Source organism: Salvelinus fontinalis, chromosome 13 (genome assembly GCF_029448725.1).
Source record: "Salvelinus fontinalis isolate EN_2023a chromosome 13, ASM2944872v1, whole genome shotgun sequence".
NCBI lineage: Eukaryota > Metazoa > Chordata > Actinopteri > Salmoniformes > Salmonidae > Salvelinus > Salvelinus fontinalis.
The window spans coordinates 49,582,657-49,604,883 of NC_074677.1; the positions used below are offsets into that span (position 1 = coordinate 49,582,657).

General features: G+C 44.2%; 1 protein-coding gene across 1 annotated transcript in view; it reads left to right on the forward strand.

The window, feature by feature from the left end:
* Positions 1–19,070, forward strand: part of LOC129868862 (ephrin-B3-like) — a 32,165-nt gene extending 13,095 nt beyond the window's left edge. Inside the window, exons 2-5 of the mRNA XM_055943180.1 lie at positions 4,077–4,372; positions 16,061–16,153; positions 16,357–16,413; positions 16,504–19,070. Coding sequence (XP_055799155.1) covers positions 4,077–4,372; positions 16,061–16,153; positions 16,357–16,413; positions 16,504–16,916 — 859 coding nt within the window. The 3' untranslated portion in view covers positions 16,917–19,070. The remainder of the gene's footprint in view (positions 1–4,076; positions 4,373–16,060; positions 16,154–16,356; positions 16,414–16,503) is intronic.
* Positions 19,071–22,227: the final 3,157 nt, after the last annotated feature.

A 22,227-nucleotide genomic window follows, 5' to 3' on the forward strand; every position in this document is an offset into this window, starting at 1 on the left:
AACCAACTATAGTTTGTTCACCAAGAAATGTGTGGAGTGATTGAAAAACGAGTTTTAATGACTCCAACCTAAGTGTATGTAAACTTCCGACTTCAACTGTAGCTATGAAGCATGGACCATGGCCATACTCAACATAGTTGTGGGCTTCATTCCTAGCATTAAACTTTGAACCCACTTATTAACAAGGTCAACGAGGTCTGAATGGCGTCAGGCCCATAGTGGACAGGATGTGACCTCAGGCTACGGTTATGACAGCAGAGTAATCACTGATGTCACATACGCACTTGACTGGCAACTTGAATATAGCAGAGTATGATGGGGATGTTGAGTCATGGGCATCTTGACATTGGGAGGATGGACAGACATGGTACACTTAGAAAAGTCCCAATAAGGAGACTTAAATAGCACACATATGCTCTGTATCAAAGCATTACTATATGCCTAAATAGAGCACATGTGGCTCTGCAGAAGTGAAAAGGTACACAGTGACAGACATGATTTGATTACTCAACTCGGAGTCATAGAGCGGAGACAGCTCACACACCTCACTCAAAAGCCTGCAAAATAATTCTCTACTTACATTGTTAACTGTGTGTGTAGAATAACGAGTGTAGGAGAGCATATACAGTATGTGATGTGTGTGCTGAGCAGAAGGTGTATGATGTGTTCGGACAAATGAAAAGGTCACTGTCTCTCATTATCTGTTCTATCTGTGCAGATCACCGTGAACCTCAAGCCTCTCTAAATGTGGTCATGCAGGACCAGGACCTCGTTGTAATAGAGCCCAGGTTAAAGCCACTACATGGTACATACTGCATCATTCATACCGTAGCCTATGTCATAGCAGAAACCTCAAGGGGAAAGTAACAGCCAATGATTTATTATCATGCTCTGTCAAACGCCCCAAACCCTTGTTTCCCTCTCTTCCAAAACACCTTGATCTGAGAGAAGGAAGGAGAGGGATGAAGGAGCCTGGAGCTCCCTGGTTGATTTGTCTGCTTGTCCCTCCCTGTGTTGAAATGTCACCAGGCTCTCAGGGCAGTAAGCGCTTAATGGAGAGCCAGGGAGCTGATGCTCTCCAGTACCTTTATCTGCTCAAGGGTTATTCTAAGCAGAGCAATAGTCATCTGGTGGTGTAATATACTCTCTGCTACATTGAGCTTGTGACTGGAGGTCTGTGAGAGACTCAAGGTGGGGAGTTTAGCATGGTTGCACCGTGAAATGACAGCGAATTCACACGGAATTAAATGTGTCCTCAGACTGTTAACTGCTGTTGGATTTAGCAAGAATCATGGGGAGTTCACATTCGAATGCCAGACTACAAAAACCACTGCGAAATCGCACAATTCTAAGAAGTTGTATTAAAAGCGAAAACCATGGCAGCATAATTTACTCTAGGATTATTAGGGAGGAACCATTTGTGGATTAGAGTAACAATTAGAGAGCTTAGTTGTCAATGATTATTATATTTTTTTTTTTACATTTTACTCCAGCTTGCTGGCTAACATTGTGAAAGCACGCAGAAAAACCCAGACAGAGGACTAGAAAACCCCAGACAGAGGACTAGAAAAACCCAGACAGAGGACTCATCCAAGCTTGTGGCCTCCATTCCCTCACTGAAGCTGCTCTGTATTTTAGTGTTCACTCTGTTTGACTATGGTCGGTGGCAAATTGCAGTCTTGTCGAAAGTCTTGGTAGTGTTAATGACAGGGTAATGTGTGTTGTGCCTGAGATCGGCCACGCAACACAGTCACACACACAGCACTCCCTCTCTCTCTCTCTCTCTCTCTCTCTCTCTCTCTCTCTCCCTCTCTCTGATGGAGCACCGCTGTTTTCTCTTCCTCTTTGCCTGTTTGACAATGTGTCTTTGTGTGTTTCCTCATCCTGTGTGTTATCTCCACCTGCGTCTTATCTCTCCATATCCCCACTGGAGCTGACAGGACCATGACCCAGAATACCCTTTCAGATTTCAGCCTCCGATACACTCTCTCTCTCTCTCTCTCTCTGTCTCTGTCTCTGTCTCTGTCTCTGTCTCTGTCTCTGTCTGTCTCTGTCTCTGTCTCTCTCTCTCTCTCTCTCTGTCTCTCTGTCTCTCTGTCTCTCTGTCTCTCTGTCTCTCTGTCTCTCTGTCTCTCTGTCTCTCTGTCTCTCTGTCTCTCTGTCTCTCTCTCTCTCTCTCTCTCTCTCTGTCTCTCTGTCTCTGTCTCTCTCTGTCTCTCTCTGTCTCTCTCTGTCTCTCTGTCTCTCTGTCTCTCTGTCTCTCTCTCTCTCTCTCTCTCTCTCTCTCTCTGTCTCTCTGTCTCTCTGTCTCTCTGTCTCTCTGTCTCTCTGTCTCTCTGTCTCTCTGTCTCTGTCTCTGTCTCTGTCTCTGTCTCTGTCTCTCTCTCTGTCTCTCTCTCTGTCTCTCTCTCTGTCTCTCTCTGTCTCTCTCTCTCTCTCTCTCTCTCTCTGTCTCTCTCTCTGTCTCTCTCTCTCTCTCTCTCTCTCTCTCTCTGTCTCTCTCTCTCTCTTCATTAGTTGAGTTCACCCTTTTCTTTTTAAGCGTGGCAAGTAGCCTAGCGTTTAGAGCATTGGGCCAGTAACAGAAAGGTCACTGGTTTGAATATCCAAGGTGAACAATCTGTAGTTCACTATTTACAACTTAATGTTAGATGGTTCCTTAACCTGAAAGTACACTCTTAGAAAAAATTGTTCTGCGGCTGTCCCTATAGGAGAAAGGGTGAAACCCAAAAGGGTTCTACAAGGAACCAAATGGGGTTCTTCAAAGGGTTCTCCTATGGGTACAGCCGAAGAACCCTCTTTGGTGCTAGATAGCACCTTTTTTTTAAATCCATGGATCAGTTTTCTTTAAACAGTCACTAGAAACATCAGCTAACCTTAGACACCACAGCTAACAGTCAATGGAAGTGATGGGGGCATGCACATTTAGAAGAAAATCTAAATCAGTTGAAATCATATCAAATCAATGTATATTGATGTTACTTAAAGGTGATTTGGCAATAGGAAATAAAAACTTCCATTGGTTATTCGCTTCTTTTGGCTAAAGTTAGCTGAAGTTTGTAGAGGCTGTTTAAAATAAACTGAACCAGGGATTTCTGTTTCTCCTGGTCCATAGCCTACTTTCAGGGTGAGGAACCATCTAACATCAAGTTGTAAAATAGCAAACTACTCTTTTTAACCCTAGTATGCTCGGGCCTACTACTATGGCTGACCTTGTAAAACAACACATTTCACTGCACCTATCATACTACTATGGCTGACCGTGTAAAATTACACATTTCACTGCACCTATCATACTAATATGGCTGACCTTGTAAAACAACACATTTCACTGCACCTATCATACTACTATGGCTGACCGTGTAAAATTACACATTTCACTGCACCTATCATACTAATATGGCTGACCTTGTAAAATTACACATTTCACTGCACCTATCATACTAATATGGCTGACCTTGTAAAACAACACATTTCACTGCACCTATCATACTACTATGGCTGACCCTGTACAACAACACATTTCACTGCACCTATCATACTACTATGGCTTACCGTGTAAAACAACACATTTCACTGCACCTATCAGGTGTATGTGACAATATAACTTGTAATTTTTTTTGCACTTACTCAGTAGCTCTATCTCCTCTTCTTTTGTCCTTTCAACCACTTTCTCATCTGATTTTTTAAATGAAACATAACCAGTGAGAATGTTACCAGTCATGAGCTACTGGTTACCAGAATACAGGCTAGTGGTTGATTGGGGCGTTTATTGTGATTCTTGGCAGAAGACTAATCTGATGATCTCTCTCTCTCTCTCACTCCTCCTCTCACTCACACACCAACACACATTCATCCACAGAAAGAAACGCACATACCACTCCCACAGCCATGCATGTACCCGCACACCCAGTGCTCCCACAGGCACTCGTCTGTGCCTCCAAACTGTGCCATGAATAGATGAGAGGCCTCCTCTCCAAACACAAGCTGTCAGACACAGAGATGGGTAAATATCACACTGTCAATCATTTGTTGCCATGGATACCATTCTCACCTCTCTCTGTCTCCCTCTGCAGGTTCCAGGATGACAGGGGGTATGTGTTGTACCCCCAGATAGGGGATCGTCTGGACCTGATCTGCCCAGCCTCCAACCCCCCAGGCCCCCGCTCCCCCAGTGAGTATGAGTACTACAAGCTGTACCTGGTGTCCATGCGCGAGCAGGCCGACCGCTGTGAGGTGATGGGCGCGCCAAACCTGCTGCTCACCTGTGACAAGCCCAACAGTGACATGCGCTTCACCATCAAGTTCCAGGAGTTCTCCCCCAACCTGTGGGGACACGAGTTCAAGACCCTGACGGACTACTACATCATAGGTAGTGTGATGTGTGTGTGTGTGTGTGAGAGAGAGAGAGGTGAGAGAGATGTGAGAAAGGGAAACATTTTAGAAATGTGTGGTAAGCACTATGGAAGCACTATCATTCCAGAACTTTCCAGTTTGTGATGTATTTCTGTGTCTCCATGAGAAAGTATTTCCATATGTCTCACAATGAGGGACACAGAAAGAGCAGTGTTGAGCAGTGTTGAGCAGAGTTTGTATGTGTGTACTCCCCTGCATGACAGGAGCAGATCAGTAGACTGAGCTCTACCTGCTCTGATCCAGCCATGACAGTCAGACTGAGCTCTACCTGCTCTGATCCAGCCATGACAGTCAGACTGAGCTCTACCTGCTCTGATCCAGCCATGACAGTCAGACTGAGCTCTACATGCTCTGATCCAGCCATGACAGTCAGACTGAGCTCTACCTGCTCTGATCCAGCCATGACAGTCAGACTGAGCTCTACCTGCTCTGATCCAGCCATGACAGTCAGACTGAGCTCTACCTGCTCTGATCCAGCCATGACAGTCAGACTGAGCTCTACCTGCTCTGATCCAGCCATGACAGTCAGACTGAGCTCTACCTGCTCTGATCCAGCCATGACAGTCAGACTGAGCTCTACCTGCTCTGATCCAGCCATGACAGTCAGACTGAGCTCTACCTGCTCTGATCCAGCCATGACAGTCAGACTGAGCTCTACCTGCTCTGATCCAGCCATGACAGTCAGACTGAACTCTACCTGCTCTGATCCAGCCATGACAGTCAGACTGAGCTCTACCTGCTCTGATCCAGCCATGACAGTCAGACTGAGCTCTACCTGCTCTGATCCAGCCATGACAGTCAGACTGAGTGCCACTCATCACACCCACTCCCCACACTGAGGAGATATGGAAAGGCATGATGACACACTCTTGTATTGCAAATCCAAACAAGAGTACTTGGAAAATATGTCTCACCTCACTGCATATAGACAATATATATTTTTTCAATTAAGTTTTTAAACGTTAAATGGTTGTGTTTTTTGATGTGAGCCTTCTGGCTTTGTGTTTACATCTGTGTGTGTGTGTGTGGGGGGGGGGGGGGGGGGGGGGGAGTAATCTAACCATGGGGAAATCACATTTAGTTAACCTATATTGGCATTTGTTAATTTTTCCAATATGGCAGTAATGAGTTGGAGTACCTAGAGAGAAAAAGCTGGGTGAGGGAGTTCATTCACCGGCCTGCTGTTTTACATATTTGCATCAACATGTTGAGGTCGTTTGAGCACTGGTGTTTAATTGGCAGTAATGCATGGTGGAGAGCTCAAGGGCACAGTGGGCAATGGGGGAATGACCCAGTTGGCTGGGTCTCCAGCCCACAGCTCAGAGTCAAGCAGCCAGCCATAGGCCACCACTGCCCACACCAAACCAGCCTAGCCAGCCAACATGGACTATAAAAACACACACAAAAAACAAGTTGTTTTAACTTATCATTATTAAGTAACTGGTTCCACAGCCTTTTTTTTGTTTGTTTACTAAACTTTTCGGTCCAAGTGTTACCTGAACAAAAAATGTTGGCCAAAACGCAGCTCCAACTTGAGAAAACCTAGTCAATTTAAAATGGTGTGTTTTCTCAACTCTAAATTATAATTTGGGCGTCTTAACTAAAGAAAGCTGGTTACACACACAAACAGTGCTTTTAACTTACATGACTACATTGTGCATGTTAAGTTATACAGTAGTTATTATTCAACATGTCCTCACCTGGGATTTGAACTCACTACCTCTTGGTTCATGGCATTCCGATCTTCCTGCTTCTCCACCATGTTGGTGTCAGGTATCAGTCCATCTGACTGTTCTCTCATCATGGATTTGATTGACTTATTCCAGCAATCTGAGGTTTTTCTGTCTAGTTGTCTAATAAAGTTAGTGGGGAATATTATTCTGCTTTCATGTTACTCCTGAATCACTATGATTAATGCAATTAGTTTTTATTGAGTGTACTTTTAACAGGGTTGAGATTTACTTTGAAGTGCAAAGTGTAGCAATACAGGTGAAATCGGTCATTGACCTGGACATGGTGGTGTATCAGGAAGCTCAGGAAGCTCAGCATGCTGTGAACCAAGAGGTTGTGTGTTCAAATCCTAGGTGGGGACATGGTGAATACATTTTTTTACAGTGTGGAACTTAGGGCCAAAGCTGCAGGTGTGTGTGGGTATGTTAACTTTTCTAACTTTGGGTTTTAACTGGTGTGTGTAGGTACAGTTGTGTGTCTATCTTTGTGAAGCATTGTGCTCACAAGTGATTCTCGTTAGATATAGTCAGACAAGTGGATGCAGGTATGTAGTAAGAATATTAGATTGCATAGAGGTGTTTTACTGTCAGAGTATTTAGTGAGCGTTCTCCTGCTCTGTTGTCTTAGAGTACGGCTGTTATAGGAGCTCCGCCGACTTGGTTTGATCACTCAGCAGTCATACGGCTCCCGTGGGAGCACTTCAGCCATCCCCAAAAACAACATGAGAGAGGCAGTCAAACAAAACAACATGAGAGAGGCAGTCAAACAAAACAACATGAGAGAGGCAGTCAAACAAAACAACATGAGAGAGGCAGTCAAACAAAACAACATGAGAGAGGCAGTCAAACAAAACAACATGAGAGAGGCAGTCAAACAAAACAACATGAGAGAGGCAGTCAAACAATGCTGCACCATGATCACATCAAGCCAAACAGTCAAGCCAAACACTAAATGACTCGCCTCACAGTGGAGGGCGTCTGTCTGTGTGTGCCATTTTATCAAGCTGATGCTCCAAGTGTGACTGTCTGTGCTTGTGTGCATGCCTGTACATGCCTGCATGGGTGGGTGTGTTTTGACTGACTGTGCCTGACACACACTGGGTACGAGTGTGTTGGCTGCTGGCAGGTTGGCCATTGACAGTATGTTTTATGGTGTCATAATGCATCAGTGTGTGCTGTGTTGAGAGGTTAATAATTGAGGAGCTAGTTGGATTATTTATCAGTGTTAAGCTGAAATAGCGAAAAGGAGCAGACCGTTTGCTCGCTCAGTGTGTGCGTGTGCGTGTCTCCGCATGCGTGTATGCCTGCATGTAAATATGGTTTGCCATGGTTTTTGTAAGAGGACGAGAGAGGGAGAGGAAGAGGGTTAGAGACTGCCATAAATTGAGGGACAGTCAACCTGCACATGTACTCTACTGTATGTTTATTGTTGAGAGAGTGAGTGAGTGTGAGTGAGTGAGTGAGTGAGTGAGTGAGTGAGTGAGTGAGTGAGTGAAAAGAGACTGTGAGAGAACATGGAACACTCGCTAGTAACAGTCCAGTCACTGTTCCGTGTGTGTAAGAGAGGGGCTGTGTGATGACTGTGAATAACACAAAGTGACATGTCGCTTCCCCGATCTAGGTCAACAATCAGAACCGAACCACGCTGTAGTTGTGAGTGTTTGTGTGCAGAGAGAGAGAGAGCATGCAACAGAAATGAGAAATGGCCTTTGTATCTGCTTGTCTATTCAAGCATCCATCTCTATGTTTTTCTGCATGTGCTTTACCGAACATCATGTGTGTTTTTTCTTTGCTGATGAATGTCATGCCGTAAAATTCTCTAAAAAATTAGATTGAAAAGGTTTAACACAGTGATTCAATAACCTTCTGGTTGTGCCAGCAACTCACTTTAACATAGACGTTCACACACTTTTTAAACACGGAGGCAGGAAATCTGCAGGGACTCTCTCTCTCTCACACACACACACAGACATTGTTTTTACAGACATTCGTGTGAGCAGAGAGAGAGATTACAGTGGTCAGGGGATTGGGGGAATTCACTCCACCAGCTGTTCACTAGGGACAAGGAGGGGGGGGGGGAAGAGACAGACAGACAGAGACACAGAGAGGCAGAGACAGAGACAGAGACAGAGGGAGGAGGAGAGAGAGAGGATACCAGGGTAATACAGAGTTGATCTCTGTAACTGCGGTATTAACTTTAACATGGTGGAGCTCATGCTTGAACAGGCACTTGTAGATCATCTGCGTATCTCTCTCTCTCTCACACACACGCACACACACGCATGCACGACCGCACACACGCGCGCATACACACACACACACATGCGCGCGCACACACACACACACACACACATTCTGCTACCACCCTTAAGGCTATGGGATTTGCTGTCATGCCAGAGGCTTAATTCTCGGTATGGTGTACAGTCCCCCAGCCAAGTCTTTAATAGACGTAGAAAAGGCCAAATAATCTGCCTGTGTGGAGCGTGAGGTTGATGATGTAATGGCTTCAGGAAGAGGATCTCTTCACCATCCCTGATCTGACTGTGCCTCTTCTCTTCAGGTACTAGAGACAGACTGAGACCTCTCAGGTGCCAGTCAGCCCACCTCATGTGCATCTGAGGCCTGACAGAGAGTGGTACTTAGTTTATATGGTCTGTGAGCAAGCATGTGTTATAACATACCTACAACCAGGGAATACCTTTTAAACATTAGCGTGTCTGGAATTTTTTTTTTTTTTTTTGGCTTTGATGTTGACCTTGATACTCATATCTGACATGAAGAACATATGGAAGATATACAACAGATGTGTTTTTCTACATATAGAACAGATGTGTTTTTCTACATATAGAACAGATGTGTTTTTCTACATATAGAACAGATGTGTTTTTCTACATATAGAACAGATGTGTTTTTCTACATATGGAAGATATAGAACAGATGTGTTTTTCTACATATGGAAAATATAGAACAGATGTGTTTTTCTACATATAGAATATATAGAACAGATGTGTTTTTCTACATATTGAAGATGGTCCCGTGGTCCCGTGTGGCTCAGTTGGTAGAGCATGGCGCTTGCAACGCCAGGGTTGTGGGTTCATTCCCCACACGGGGGGACCAGGATGAATATGTATGAACTTTCCAATTTGTAAGTCGCTCTGGATAAGAGCATCTGCTAAATGACTTAAATGTAAATGTAAGATATAGAACAGATGTGTTTTTCTACATATAGAACAGATGTGTTTTTCTACATATAGAAGATATAGAACAGATGTGTGTTTCTACATATAGAAGATATAGAACAGATGTGTTTTTCTACATATAGAAGATATAGAACAGATGTGTTTTTCTACATATAGAAGATATAGAACAGATGTGTTTTTCTACATATGGAAGATATAGAACAGATGTGTTTTTCTACATATGGAAGATATAGAACAGATGTGTGTTTCTACATATAGAAGATATAGAACAGATGTGTTTTTCTACATATGGAAGATATAGAACAGATGTGTTTTTCTACATATAGAAGATATAGAACAGATGTGTTTTTCTACATATAGAAGATATAGAACAGATGTGTTTTTCTACATATAGAAGATATAGAACCGATGTGTTTTTCTACATATGGAAGATATAGAACCGATGTGTTTTTCTACATATAGAAGATATAGAACAGATGTGTTTTGCTACATATGGAAGATGTATATCTATTCCTTTCTTTTCTCCCATTGGTCCTGGTACCCTCCTCCAACCAGTGACATACTTTTAATGTATGCCATTAAGAAGCTAATTAGGATAATGAACAGAGAGAGGGGGGAGGCCCGTCTCCTTTTCCCAGGCTCTAACGTAACAGACTGTATCCTCTCGCCTCACACACAAAAGACCCCCACCATCATCACCACACACACACACACACACACACACACACACACACACACACACACACACACACACACACACACACACACACACACACACACACACACACACACACACACACACACACATAGCTAACACATGGGCCTAGCATTGGCATAAGTAACACAAACAGAAGTAACACAGCTAACGTGACTACACTGAGACAGTCGGTGGAGACGCAGATTTAAAAAGAGATTTGATCCCATCTCTATCTCTCCTTCCCTCTCTCCCCCTCTCTCACCCTCTCTCCCCCTCTATCCCTCTCTCGCTTTCTCTCTTTCTCTGCTCCTCTACCCCCTTGGCTGTGATCTGACTCAGTTGTCAGACTGGGTTAGTTCGGCTGGATGGCTCTCTATAATGTCTCTTTATTGTGTATTTGTTCTCCTCTTTGTGAGGTTGCAGTGTGGGGGCGGGCAGGCTTTTTTGATTGTACTCGAGGGGAAAGAGCCTTAAATGATGTAGCGCTATCTCAGATCTCCAATCCCCTTTACATGTTCAACATTTCACCCTACTCCTCTGTCAATAATACAACTCTGCCGGGCGGGAACAACGATACGCCTCACATAATGAACAAACATGATTAACGTCACCATATACTCAATTGGATGAAACATGAATGAAAAGAGACCCTTATTAAGGACATGGGAGTGTCGGCATTGGAGCAGGTCTTTGTGTACTGTGCGTAGGTGGCTATGATTATGTTTTCTCTTTGTCTTGTAGGTTTTGGAGGGTGTGTGTGTCTGTGTGACAGTTGGGTAAGGATGTATGTGTTTGGTAATGCGTCCTGGGCAGTGTGGACCTGTCCGAGGGATCCAGGTAGATCATAATCAGCCATTACACAGCTGATGGAGCACCGCTGTTTTCTCTTCCTCTTTGCCTGTCTGACAATGTGTCTGTATGTGTTTCCTCATCCTGTGTGTTATCTCCACCAGCGTCTTATCTCTCCATATCCCCACTGGAGCTGACAGGACCATGACCCAGAAAACCCTTTCAGATTTCAGCCTCTGATAGAGCCTCTACGTCTCCTCATCTCTCTCTCTCTCTCTCTCTCACTCAATCTCTCTCTCCACATTCCCTGTTTCTTAATTTAGTCTTCCCTCCTCTCTCTCCCTCCCACTCCCCCTGTTTGTGCTCTCAGCCTCTCTCTCTCCCTTCCTCCCTCCTTCTCTTCTTCCATCTCCCCTGCTCTCTCTCACTTCTGTCTTATTTCTGCCATCGATTCACCTTTTCCAACCCTTCCTCCCTGTCCTATTTTGGTCTGTCTTTCTTTAACTCTATTGGAAATCAGCTCGCTGTGTTTTGGGCTTCAGCATCATGCCCTATAACTACAGAACTAGCCAATGTGGAGAGACATGCTCTGCAATGTAATGATGTACCTGAAATAAAATGCTGATGAGGGAGAGGTTTCTGTGATGAAGATGCAGACGGAGACACAGATGGTTGCAGAGACAGAAAGCGTGATAACCCGAGCGGAACAGCGAAAGAGGGAAGACAAGGAGGGACAGGGATGCTGAGTCACAGATGTGAATCTGTCTATTCAACTAAGGTGAACCCTAACCCTAAATCTGAGTACCTGCTTCAACTGCCAAGCCTTCTATTGCCTAATAACCACAGTTAGTATTCAGTGAACGGCCTCATCCAATCAAAGAGAGGTGAAGCGTCATCTGTTTCAATTTGTGTCCAATCAGGCGGTGTCCTCAGTGACTCCACGAATTACAGATTAGTGCACTGAGGCAGGGCTACTGCTATTTGGCTCCGGAGACACTGCTGCCCACACAGATTGGGGAAAATAGTTTCGGCCCAAGTTACAACTCACAAAAAAAAAACACAAATTCAATTTGAAAGAGGTTAGCCTATAAACCAATTATTTGAAGCTTGCATGGACAGAGATGTAAGGGAGAATAGAGAGGGAAGAATCTGAGTGTTTAAAGCGGCAATCAGCAGTTGAAACAATAAGAGTGTTCTCCGCCCCTGTTTCAGTAAAAAGCTGAGCGATGGGACTGGAGAAATGTAACCACTCTTACAATCATAGACAGAGCTATGGATGCAAGGACTGACCATCCATAATATATATATTTTTTTAAAACATGTTTTGAGGCTTTATAGTGTTTTACATTTACTTTGTTTTTTACAAACATTTGGTTCTGATGGCATGGTTGAACTAAGCTCATGAGGCATTTAGAAGTTATATTCTTCAAGAATCAATCAGTACATTTCATTCATTCATAAGTTTAAAAAAAATGGATGTAGCAAATGCCGAAAGTCCCTTTAAGTACCAATACAAGGAACCCTATTCAATCAAACCCAGTCGCCAGATTCCTAACATAAGTATATTGTTTGCCTTGTTGGAAGCACGTTTAAATCAATATGCAGGGGAATTTATTGCAGTGAACAAGGTTTGGGTGAGTGCATGTGAATGTAAACGTGCGCTCATGCAGCACAATACGAAACGGGTTTTAGACCATATGTCTGGTTACTATGTGAAGATGGAGGAGGAGCCAATGTCTTGCACACAGTAAAAAGTATGTTACGATCAATACATCATCGCAAAGGGTTTATTGTCAATCCTAGATTCATACATTTTAGCCTCCTTCCACCTAGTGTCACAGCCAGCCAAGTGTAAAGCTTCATCTCTGTGAGCTGAGCAGAGTTTGTTTTAATGGATGTTAAAGCCTGCCACTTTTTATGTGCCCCTCAGCCACAACATAACCTTATCTGAGTCAGACATCAGAGTCCAACCCCACTATACCAACCAGTGATAGAACTGCACTGCACTGTACTGCATGGAGCTTGGCTTAGTCATGTTTAGAACATAGCCTACACACAGACCGCACCTCATTTAGAACACCAGATAACAGTACTGCATGGAGCTTGGTTGAGTCATGTTTAGAACATAGCCTACACACAGACCGCACCTCATTTAGAACAGCAGATAACAGTACTGCATGGAGCTTGGCTGAGTCATGTTTAGAACATAGCCTACACACAGACCGCACCTCATTTAGAACACCAGATAACAGTACTGCATGGAGCTTGGCTGAGTCATGTTTAGAACATAGCCTACACACAGACCGCACCTCATTTAGAACACCAGATAACAGTACTGCATGGAGCTTGGCTGAGTCATGTTTAGAACATAGCCTACACACAGACCGCACCTCATTTAGAACACCAGATAACAGGCTTGTTAACAATGGGCTGATGTTAGGCTACTGTACTTTACAAAATACAGATTGCAGTGTAGATTTCCAACCATGTCTTGCCAAACCTATCCACTTCCCTGTAAGGGAACGTTGACTGCACGTTGACTGCTATGGCATTACGTTGACTGCAAGTTGACTGCTATGACATTACGTTGGCTGCACGTTGACTGTTTTGGCCCTACATTGACTGCACGTTGACTGCTATGGCGCTACATTGACTGCACGTTGACTGCTAAGGCGTTACATTGACTGCACATTGACTGCATGTTGACTGCTATGGCGCTACATTGACTGCACGTTGACTGCTAAGGCGTTACATTGACTGCACGTTGACTGCATGTTGACTGCGATGGCGTTACATTGACTGCACGTTGACCGCTAAGGCGTTACATTGACTGCACGTTGACTGCATGTTGACTGCTATGGCGCTACATTGGCTGTACGTTGACTGCTAAGGCGTTACATTGACTGCACGTTGACTGCTATGGCGCTACATTGACTGCACGTTGACTGCTATGGCGTTACGTTGACTGTACGTTGACTGCTTTGGCGCTACATTGACTGCACGTTGACTGTACGTTGACTGCTATGGCGCTACATTGACTGCACGTTGACTGTACGTTGACTGCTATGGCGCTACATTGACTCCACGTTGACTGCTATGGCGCTACATTGACTGCACGTTGACTGCTATGGCGCTACATTGACTGTACGTTGACTGCTATGGCGTTACATTGACTGCACGTTGACTGCATGTTGACTGCTATGGCTCTACATTGACTGCACGTTGACTGCTATGGCGTTACGTTGACTGCACGTTGACTGCATGTTGCAAGGCGAGTTCAGTGACCTCCCGCAGGACAGTGTCCCTGTTTTAACACCCTGGTGAACAGAGTGGGCGAGAGAGTGACTGCCTGCCCTGGTTACCAACTTGGCCCTAATGTAGCTTCCCAATGTGTCTGTATGTGCTGCTACGGCTGATGGAGACTGGCCCATTGGGCAGAGTGACAGCTGGCGTGGGCACAACTAAAGCCTGAATCCGCTGAACTGAATTAAAATGATGTTTTCAGATTCAGAGTGTGTAATAAGAATGTCCATAGGGGGAGCATCAGGTAAGGTAAGTGTACTGCCCGTGTCTGAGTGATTGAAGCGGGGAGAACAGGGCATGGCTTGGGTGGCTGGGGTCCCTGATGATATACTTAGCCTTCCTGCGACACCTGGTGTAGGGCACTATGGTATTGAAGGCCGAGCTGTAGTCAATGAACAGCATCCTCACATATGCATTCTTTTTGTCCAGGTGGGTTGTTGTGTGGGGAAAAGGGTTTATGCAAGGCACAGAGATTTCTTTAATTTCACATGGGATGGGTTAAACGGTTCACGATTTAGCCCGGTTAAAGGGGTAAACCCATCTTTTGGAGTTACACTCCTTGGTCAACATAGGTCAATCCCTTAGCTGCTCTCTCACTTAGAAGAGAGGGGGAGGTTTGGCAAGGGGGGGAGGGGGGGTGGGGCTAAGTGGGTCACTCGCTGGGTCAATTTAGGATATGCCAGGGGCGAAAATACCCCCCCCCCGTCCCCTCCTCCTGTCGCTTGTCTGTGTATAAATCCTCCTCTGTTACAGAATGGGTGTGCTCGTGTGTTAATGGGTCAGTCTTGTTTTATTTAAATGTATTAACAACTTTCCCTTTTGTCTTGTGTTGGGGGGGTTTCCGAGCAACTTCCGCCTGTTTCTGTCCGTGGCTGTACATCACGCTCTCTCTCTTTCTCTCCTTCACCACAGATCATCATCTCCATTACGGGCTCCTCCTTTTCTCCTTTGCTCTTTCTCTCTGCTCTTCTCTGTCTCGCCTCAGACTTGGTCATCATCTCCATTACTCACTCCTCCTTGCGTCTCTCTTCTTTCTGCTTCTCAATTAATTAACCTAACATGATTTCTGTTCTCTATCATTCCATTATTTATTGCTCTTCTGTTCTATCACTCTTACATTTATGGTTTTTACACCTTCTAATTGGAAGAGAATGAGGGAGAGAGACGGGAGAGAGACGAGAGAGAGAGAGAGATACCTTTCCTTACATCTATACTTTACCTACTGTTGTAATCTATAGCCTCAAGCGGTAAATAGGAGGTAGAGGCTGTAGGAGGGTGTCATGTGGTGTGATTATGGCTGATGAGGGTTTAAATGGCCACTGGTCTTGGTTTGGATTAAAATGACTGGGTTTGGGTTTAAAAGGCCAGGGGATGTGGCTGGGTTGTGGTGCTGAGTGTGTCTGGGGTATTGTGTGGGTGATATGGGATATGGCTGTGGGTTTGGGTTCACAGTGTGTCTGATAGAACATGGCTGTGGGTTTGGGTTCACATTGTGTCTGAGGCGAGGCTTCTGGCTTCCTGCTTTGACCTTGTCCCCCTGACCAGAAGGCCCAGCTGTGTGTGTGTGTGTGTGTGTGTGTGTGTGTGTGTGTGTGTGTGTGTGTGTGTGTGTGTGTGTGTGTGTGTGTGTGTGTGTGTGTGTGTGTGTGTGTGTGTGTGTGTGTGTGTGTGTGTGTGTGAGCTTGCCTGATGTTACGTGTTGAAGTGTGTCACGTTACAGAGTGTGTAAGTGTGGTTTCAGAATGTATGTATTACCATGTGTGAAAAAAGATGGGAATAATTTGAGGGCTTTTGACTCCATGTCATATGCTGCTGAGGTAACCCAACCTGACAATATTGACTTCAACTGCATAGTTTGACGTGTGTGGGATAGTGTTAGGTATCTCTCTAACGGTAGTCTTCCACTCCTCCTCTTCCTCTCTTAGCTACCTCTGATGGGACGAGGCAGGGGCTGGACAGTACGAGAGGAGGAGTGTGTGTGACACGAGGGATGAAGGTGATTCTCAAAGTGGGACAGAGTGAGTATCATCACCATCCTTACTGTTAAATATATATATTCTCTTTGATTTGCAGTAATTAGTCTTTCAATAGTAATCATCCTCATATAAATGAATCTGCATGGGGTCTGGCATATTCTTGTACAGATTTTGTAACAATATTCATGAAACCGTGCTATGTAATGTTGTTCACAACCCTAAAGAAACTGTGTGATTTCCCAAAGCTGCATATGGCCTCCCACCCAAACCCAAACCAGACTCAAACCGCTTCCACCCCAAAGGTAAGTCTACAGTACAGTACTCTCCTCACTGGTTTAGTGATACAGTATCTACAGTATTAGTCATTGATTCTAACCCCTCTTCCCTAACAGGGAACGGTACCACGCCCAAGGCTGGTGGAGAGGGTGAGGGGAACAACCCTTTACCTTCCTCTAATGTGGCGGTGATTACTGGAGCGGCAGGGGGCGGAGCCTTCCTCCTCATCGTGACGTCTGTCATCTGTGTGGTGTGTTACCGCTGGCGACAGAACAAGCACTCTGAGACCCATCACCCCACCCTGACCCTGGCCACCCTAACCCCCAAGAGGGGCAGCAACAACGGGGCCGGCTCCTCCGCCGGAGGAAACAACGGCTCGGAGCCCAGTGACATCATCATCCCGCTGCGGACTTCAGACCAGGCTTACTGCCCGCACTACGAGAAGGTGAGCGGGGACTACGGTCACCCCGTCTACATCGTCCAGGAGATGCCCCCCCAGAGCCCAGCCAACATCTACTACAAAGTATGAGGGAGACACCTAGACGGCCCAGCTGGGATAGACACAGTATCAACAAATAGACTGCTGTTTTCAACGTAGACATCCAACTGTCCCTCTAGCTCCCTCCACACCCTTATCCTCCCACCTCCCTCTCTATGACTGACGGTCGGGATGGCTGCCCTCACCCTCCTGCCCTTTGGACTGTACTGTACAGTGGTCTGCCACTGTGGATGGATGGAGGGGTGGTTGTGTATTGGTGGGGGTGGGACCTCTTCCCTGCTTTGAACCCTATGATTGGGTCCAAGAGGGTTGGACATGAGGGCCGTTAAACTGATGGACTCACAGTGGCAGCGGCTCAGTGTCGCCTCTCACTCAAAGTGAGAGCTGACACTAGATATGAAATGTCACAACTTTTCAAATTGTTAGTGTGTGTGTCTGTGTGTGTGTATATATTTGCGTGAGTGAACGTGTTTTTGCGTGCGTGCGTGCGTACGCGCAAGCAGTACGTCTGCTTGTGTGTGGTGCGTGATAACTTTTGTTTTAGGGGTATGTCAGTCTTAAAACCAAAACCACTTGAGCAAATATCAAAGCAAGATTTCTACCCACTGTCACCCTTTACAGATTATATAATATAAAGATTTCCTAACTCATTTGTAGATATTTCAGTTCAGATTTCTGTTAGGCACTGTTTTCTTGTCAGTGTTGTATGTTCTCTGTTTTGGCGTCTAGATGAGATCTAGGTACTGGTATTTAGGATATGTTTTGTGTTTGTCTTCGAAATGAAGGATCTACTCTTCCTTTACCCCATCCTCTCACTCACTCTACAATGCCTTAGCATTGAAATAGTTCACTTTTCTGTATATAAAGTTTCACAGAGGAAGGAGGACAACACCACAAAGAGGTGTACTCAAGAAGAAGAAGCGTATTGGCAACGTGTTTGAACAGACGAACCCACAAACACTGTGATTCTCCCATACTGTACATCCACACACAGCTACAGAAACCTAACCCACTGTATTGTTTATGTTGCTCCTCTGTGACTGGTGAACGTGTCTTTTTCGAGGCGAATGATCTGTTTGGTTTTGTGACAGCTGCGGTCTGTTTTCATTCCCCACAATGCATTGGTAACTGATGACCAACGGTTGGCTGGCTGAGGAGAGGAATGCAGCAAGTAAAGAAAGTGAAAAGGTCAGAGGTCATTGTTGAAATGCCACAGACGATAGTCAACATATATAGCGCCGTGGTGGAGTCCATGCCAATGTGACTTAGAACATCCTTTGTCTGCGGGACCGTTTCAACACAATGTGCACGTAACAAGTGCTATGGAGGAAATGTCTTACACGCTGGCTTTAAAACTCAGTCCTCGAGTCTCAGGACCACACCTCATGCACAGAAATAGATGTATTGTTTCATGTTTTCATACAAACTAACGGATTCCTACTGTCGTTTTTATGTAGTGTGATGATTTCTAGGATGTTGAGGTCTATAGTCAGAGTGTTGGAGGAAGTGACGGAGTGATGGGAAACATCACAGATCAGTCCAGCTCCTGCTGGGTCTGACACCTCTCTGGGACATTTCATCACTCTGGGACATTCTGGACCTCAGACTTACATCACAACTCTTCGACAACATTGGACTCTGATTGGACAACAAAGCAACAGCACACTACCTGAGACATGGCGACATGACGCCTCTGATAAGAAAGTGATTTTCTGGGTGCTAGAATAAACATGTCCTGTCCTTGTGTACCTGTTCTCTACCAGGGACCAGCTGGACTTAAGGCCAGTGTAATTCTGTGTTGCATTCTACCGTATTCTGTGTACCATTTGCCATAGTGTTTCATTTGCTTTCACTAGGTTGTCTTTCTCAACTGCTATTTTCCACTCAGTCATTTTGCCAATAACCTCATCCAGAGGGGGCCCTGCTTTTCAAAACTGAGGAGAGATGGATCAGGTGTTGGTGAGACAAGGGATGAGACAATGGTTTGATGTGGTAGGTAGATGGTTAAGGAGACCTTTTTGAGATCGATGAGACTGAATGTTGAGACTGCAGGACACTATAAGATGGTTTATGTTGCCTCCCCAGGGTCTCTGCTCTCCTGTCCCTTCCCAATAATCTCTTTCCAGACGTACATTCCAGTTTTGGGGAAAAATGACATAAAAACCTAAGTATGTTATAAAATCATTGCGTCTCAAGTGTGTTTCTTTGAGTGTTCATATTGACACAGTTGTGTTCTTCTGGGGCTCCTGTTCTCTCCTCTCGCACTGCATCTGTTTCAGAATACCACACACACAGTACTAACAGCTTGTTTGATCTGCAGTCTCATTTGGTTGGATGCTGCTAGGCAATAAGGGAATTTGAATTGTCCAATGCCTTATTTTTCCTTACCCTTTGTGTACGCGTATACATCCTTCTCTTCATCTCTCCTCCTAGCCACATGAACAAAAATGATATGGTCTAAAAACTGTAGAATTACTATATTTACGTACTATGGTATTCACTGTAGTATTACTATATTTACGTACTATGGTATTCACTGTAGTATTACTATATTTACGTACTATGGTATTTACTGTAGTGTTTTTGCGGACATGACTAGTGTTTTTGCGGACTTCACTGTAGTATTCACTATAGTATCTTGTGGACATGACTAGTATACTGTAGTATTTTTGCAGACATGACTGTAAAAACACCTGTCGAATAGGGTTAGCTAAAATGGCACAACCAGACAACGCCAGTTACTGTTCAGTGAGGGGAACACCTCAACCAGAACATATGACAGGTTCGTGACCGGCCACCCATTGAGTTGGGTCAGTTTTGAACAATGCAATGGACCAGACAACACCCTAGCAAAAATATAGCATTTCTATCACAATTGTAACAAACGTTAGAAAAGGTTCTAGGCCCATTGAAGGGAAATAGTACAGAGGCAAATACAAAGAACATGCAATGTTTACTAAAGCTTAGAAGATTAGGTTTGCTTGTTTGACAGATAAATAACACACACGAGAGTACACCAAAATAACTTCAATTGTTACTTTCACTAGATAGCTTTCTGAAATACAGTGTTTTTACAGAGATTCAGCTGACCATGTTCACAAAATGACAAACAATACTGTACTACTGATGGGAGGAAATAACAGTAACCGTAAATAGATATTTTAGAACTACAAATGACTTTACCTACAGACAGTGCCCTTATTGTAGGGTGATGCCAATAAAGTGCCTGGACCTCAAAACAGCAAAGCCTCTCCAAACAAACTGAAACCCAAAGGACATTGCAGTGGCGAACATCTTGAACATTTTTACACATGAATAATCTCACTGATGGTCAAACTCAACGCATACCATTCAGAACAATATCGACCACACCCCCAAACATTTCTTCAAGTCAGCCTGGTCACAAAATGGTTGCTCACAGAAATAAATAAATACATACTTATGCACACGCAGACACACACACACACACACACACACACACACACACACACACACACACACACACACACACACCACACAACCAAGGATTGCTTTGATACATTTCCTGCATGTCTTCCCTTGCCCAGGGAAACACTGACCAAAACTTTGGTTCCTAGACTGTCACACAATTTTATTCAGTTACAAGATTGTAACTGATTGAGGTAGAGATGATTATTATACGTTATCATCTTCTGTGGGACTCCAGTTAAAGAGCAGGTGGAGGTAGAGATGATTATTATACATTATCGTCTACTGTGGGACTCCAGTTAAAGAGCAGGTGGAGGTAGAGATGATTATTATACATTATCATCTACTGTGGGACTCCAGTTAAAGAGCAGGTTGAGGTAGAGATGATTATTATACATTATCGTCTACTGTGGGACTCCAGTTAAAGAGCAGGTGGAGGTAGAGATGATTATTATACATTATCATATACTGTGGGACTCCAGTTAAAGAGCAGGTGGAGGTAGAGATGATTATTATACATTATCGTCTACTGTGGGACTCCAGTTAAAGAGCAGGTGGAGGTAGAGATGATTATTATACATTATCATCTACTGTGGGACTTAAGTTAAAGAGCAGGTGGAGGTAGAGATGATTATTATACATTATCATCTACTGAGGGACTCCAGTTAAAGAGCAGGTGGAGTTAGAGATGATTATTATACATTATCATCTACTGTGGGACTCCAGTTAAAGAGCAGGTGGAGGTAGAGATTATTATTATACATTATCATCTACTTTGGGACTTCAGTTAAAGAGCAGGTGGAGGTAGAGATGATTATTATACATTATCATCTACTGTGGGACTCCAGTTAAAGAGCAGGTTGAGGTAGAGATGATTATTATACATTATCATCTACTGTGAGACTCCAGTTAAAGAGCAGGTGGAGGTAGAGATGATTATTATACATTATCATCTACTGTGGGACTCCAGATAAAGAGCAGGTGGAGGTAGAGATGATTATTATACATTATCGTCTACTGTGGGACTCCAGTTAAAGAGCGGGTGGAGGTAGAGATGATTATTATACATTATCGTCTACTGTGGGACTTCAGTTAAAGAGCGAGTGGAGGTAGAGATTATTATCATACATTATCATCTACTGTGGGCCTCCAGTTAAAGAGCAGGTGGAGGTAGAGATGATTATTATACATTATCATCTACTGTGAGACTCCAGTTAAAGAGCAGGTGGAGGTAGAGATGATTATTATACATTATCATCTACTGTGGGACTCCAGTTAAAGAGCAGGTGGAGGTAGAGATGATTATTATACATTATCATCTACCTTGGGACTCCAGTTAAAGAGCAGGTGGCGGTAGAGATGACTATTATACATTATCATCTACTGTGGGACTTCAGTTAAAGAGCAGGTGGAGGTAGAGATGATTATTATACATTATCATCTACTGTGGGCCTCCAGTTAAAGAGCAGGTGGAGGTAGAGATGATTATTATACATTATCGTCTACTGTGGGACTCCAGTTAAAGAGCAGGTGGAGGTAGAGATGATTATTATACATTATCATCTACTGTGGGAGTCCAGTTAAAGAGCAGGTGGAGGTAGAGATGATTATTATACATTATCATCTACTGTGGGACTCCAGTTAAAGAGCAGGTGGAGATAGAGATGATTATTATACATTATCATCTACTGTTGAAACTTCAGTTAAAGAGCAGGTTGAGGTAGAGATGATTATTATACATTATCATCTACTGTGGGACTCCAGTTAAAGAGCAGGTGGAGGTAGAGATGATTATTATACATTATCATCTACTGAGGGACTTCAGTTAAAGAGCAGGTGGAGGTAGAGATGATTATTATACATTATCATCTACTGTGGGACTCCAGTTAAAGAG